This window comes from Cibotium barometz, chromosome 21 (assembly GCF_041138505.1).
Source record: "Cibotium barometz isolate CiBa-2024 chromosome 21, ASM4113850v1, whole genome shotgun sequence".
NCBI lineage: Eukaryota > Viridiplantae > Streptophyta > Polypodiopsida > Cyatheales > Cibotiaceae > Cibotium > Cibotium barometz.
Genome location: NC_141066.1, coordinates 35,362,930 through 35,366,380, shown reverse-complemented (window position 1 = coordinate 35,366,380; position 3,451 = coordinate 35,362,930). Strand labels below are relative to the sequence as shown.

The 3,451-nt window shown below is 41.5% G+C and overlaps 1 protein-coding gene across 1 annotated transcript; it reads left to right on the top strand.

Moving 5' to 3' along the window:
- Positions 1-2,507: 2,507 nt before the first annotated feature.
- On the top strand, positions 2,508-3,176 carry LOC147627128 (uncharacterized). The gene has a single exon (XM_086815243.1). The coding sequence runs from the start codon at positions 2,508-2,510 to the stop codon at positions 3,174-3,176; it is 669 nt and encodes a 222-aa protein (XP_086671369.1).
- The last annotated feature ends 275 nt before the right edge of the window (positions 3,177-3,451 follow it).

Sequence of the window (3,451 nt, the reverse complement as noted above, 5' to 3'; positions counted from 1 at the left end):
ATGAATTCGAATGCGGTTGATATGATTTTAAAATTTTGGTTGAGAACTATTGAGTTGAATTGGATTCTGATTGAGAAAATGATAATTCCTGAATTTTGGTTGAAAAGCGATAAGCTGAGCAAAACCACAATGAGGATGAATGGGACGAGTCCCTGTGATGATGTTTGTAACTAGAATGACGATAATTACTTCAGCAAATCACTATGAGGTTAGTGGATTGTGCTGACAGATTGCTACTGTTAACACTTGACCCAGTGGATCAAGTTAAGGGACGACAAATTAAAAACCTGTATAATTGAAATTCCCATGGAGGAATGTTCAGATGGAAATTTCGGTCTAATGGACCATTAATGTGTTAAGAATATGGATGATATGATCTAAATGAATTGTTATCTGATGATGAGTTCTATATAAGGAATCTTTATCCCAGGATTCTGTTGGGTTCACCAGACTATAAGGAACCCCAGAATCAGTTGGATCTTAAGGGAAAGAGTTGTCCTTTAGTTTGCGAGATGAGGACATCTCGTGTTTTTTAAGTGGGGTAGGATGTAGGATTCCTCCCTGCAGCTTTTGAGGTGTGCAGGTGTGAGAACCTCCCCTTTTGATCTTATAATTATTCCCCTCTCTGAAATAAAAGAAAGATCCTGTTTTATCCTATTTTGGCCTGGAGAGAGAAAATGTCTAGAGGGAGGTAATTTGAAATTGAGATATTTTTGGATATAAAAATCCTCCTAGTATCTAAAATGGTTTCCCTTGAAACAGAAATTCAAAAAGAACTTTCCAATGTGCAATTGGAATTAATTGAAAATAGGTATAAAGGACCTTAGCCTAAGGGTCCAGATTTTTAGAAATTTTTGGATTATGGTCCAATTAAGGTTCCTATGGACCAATAAGATTAATCCAAATGTAGGGAGGAGATAAATTGAAGAATAAAAGAAAACCCCCCCGAAAATGAGTAAACACTCACATGTCATGTGCATGATCAATGCCATGGACAATCTTGAGACGTTGATCCAGAAGAGGCAGCCAGATAAAGACTATGAACTAGATAGGATCAGAGATTGGAGCACAGGTGCTTTGGGCAGTGTGGAGCAAGGCTTAGGGAAAACAAGAAGAGGATGTTGTCGGTTGCTTGGAAAGGGGGTACTGTTAGCCGGACACAGGCTCTGTCGGCTGTACCAGAGAGCATGGCGGCTCAAACGCATCAGGATATGGCAAAGGGACTATAAGCGCATCAAAACATGATTTATTTGTCCAATCAACTGGCCGACCAGCAGTCGGCCAGTTCTCCATAAAGTCAAAAGAACTATAAATAGCACAAGAGGCTCCTTGAAAGATACATTCAATCCTCTAGGGATTGGGTCTCTAGGAGTCCCATAGGGGGATAGATTTGGGTGATGTTCACCTTTTAGATGAAGGTAGCCTAGGGCTGTGTAAGAGTACCTTTTTACACTACATGAATATACCAAAATTTCTAGCATATCTCTCTCTCTCTCTCTCTTTCTCTCTCTACTATCTCTCTATATCTGCGTTTTGCATCAGCATGTTGCCAAGAGTGTTTAGGGCTGAAAGAAGACTCTCAGAGCTTTCGCATGTTACATTGGTATCAGAGCATCAGGCTCAGCAAAGTTAAACACTGAATCAGTCCCATACGATGGTGTATAGGTCCAAGGTACAGGAAAGTACACAGATTCAAAGCCCAAGGCAAGGAGCACAAAACCGTGAAGAACTCCTAGGAGGTTTGTTGGTGGTGTTCCACAAAGCCAAAGGGGATGGCAGTTCTCTGAGCCAGATAGGTTCCCGGGCAATGGTCCCAAGGGAGGTTTATCCTCCAAGGGTGATGTGAGAGTGCCAGACTCATTTCTTAGGAATGAAGACCAAGACGGTGTTCAGAGTCAGGTCAGGAATGGATTGTGGACTTGATGGAACCAGATGCATAGATCTTAATAGTGTGCTAGTAATCCCAAGCCATGGTTCTTCAATTTGCCTCCTAGGATCTTGTAGATCATGCTTGCCATGTCAAAGGATGGGCAAAAGGGTTTTGAATCTCGAGTTGAGGAATGCTATGTTGGCATATGATGTGTTTGAGAAGTAGGGACTTGATGCGATTGGGCCATTGCCTATGACTGGTAGAGGAATGCTATGTTGGCATATGATGTGTTTTTGAGAAGTGGGGACTTGATGCGATTGGGCCATTGCCTATGATTGGTAGAGGAAAAGTCTACATCCTCACTGCTATGGACTACTTGTCAAGATGGGCAAAAACAAAGGCAGTGAAGTAGGTTAGTAGTAAGGATGTGGGGAAGTTTGTTTATGAGGAGATATGTTGCAAGTTTGGTGTGCCATTGGAGTTGCTATCACATAGGGGTCTTGGATTTCATGGGGAGTTGGTTGATTACCTTTGTGAGAAGCTACATATATAGCACAAGTATACCACGCCTTACTATCCACAGTGTAATGGCTTAAATGAAAGGTTCAATGGAGAGCTAATGAGGATACTCACAAAGATGACTCAAAGTCATGGAAAAACATGGGATTTGGAGCTTCCATGTGCCTTGTGGGCTTATAGGACTTCAATGAAGACAAGCACAGGTTTTTCTCCATTTCATTTGGTGTTTGGCAACAAGGAGGTCCTATTGCCCATTGAAGTGGAAATCCCATCATTGAAGTTGATGTGTGAGTTGGGTGAAGAAGGCTTAGATGCATTCCAAGAGAGGATGATGCATCTTCAATGTTTGCATTTGGATAGAAATCTTGCTTTAGAACATTATGAACAGGTGTTGAAGACAAGCCAAAAGAAGGCAAATGAGATGTTCAAAGATAAAGGCACCAGTAAAGGGGATATGGTATTATGGTATAATAGCAGGTTGGACCATACATTTCAAAAGAAGTTTCAAATAAAGTGGGAAGGTCCTTTCTTGGTTGTGGACAGATTTGCAAATGGCACTTACCAGCTTGCTGACTTGGATGGCAATTGGCATGGATATCGTGTGAATGGTTTCAGGTTGAAGAAGTATGTTGCTTGTTTGATATGCATTGTCAAAGATGATATGCTTGAAATGGAGGATCTAAATATGGATGTTGTCATGTGTGTGGACGAGGTTTCTGGGGAAGACATGCACCAGTTGTTTACCCTGGAAGCTTCTGCTTATCTCATGAATGATCAAGCAGGCTAGGGGGGTTGGCAAGTTATGTTAGGCATTTTTTGTGAAACCAAAAAAAGTGCACTTGGTCTTTGGAAAGACTAGCAAACTCATTCATGGGTGGTGGAAATCATTATGCAATGTATATATTGTGAATACATTCCTAGCTGGTGACTGCCACATACATACCTCACCGAGGTGTTCGGACTGTGGAGGAGGCACCATTGGTATGATTTGGGTCTTAGACATGCTTTTCATGCTTTTGGCATGTACATATGTGGAATAAAAGGTGGCAGGATGCCCCTTGT

Coding starts and splice junctions, on each gene's coding strand:
- LOC147627128 (XM_086815243.1), top strand. CDS start 2,508: ATGACTCAAAGTCATGGAAAAACATGGGATTTGGAGCTTCCATGTGCC.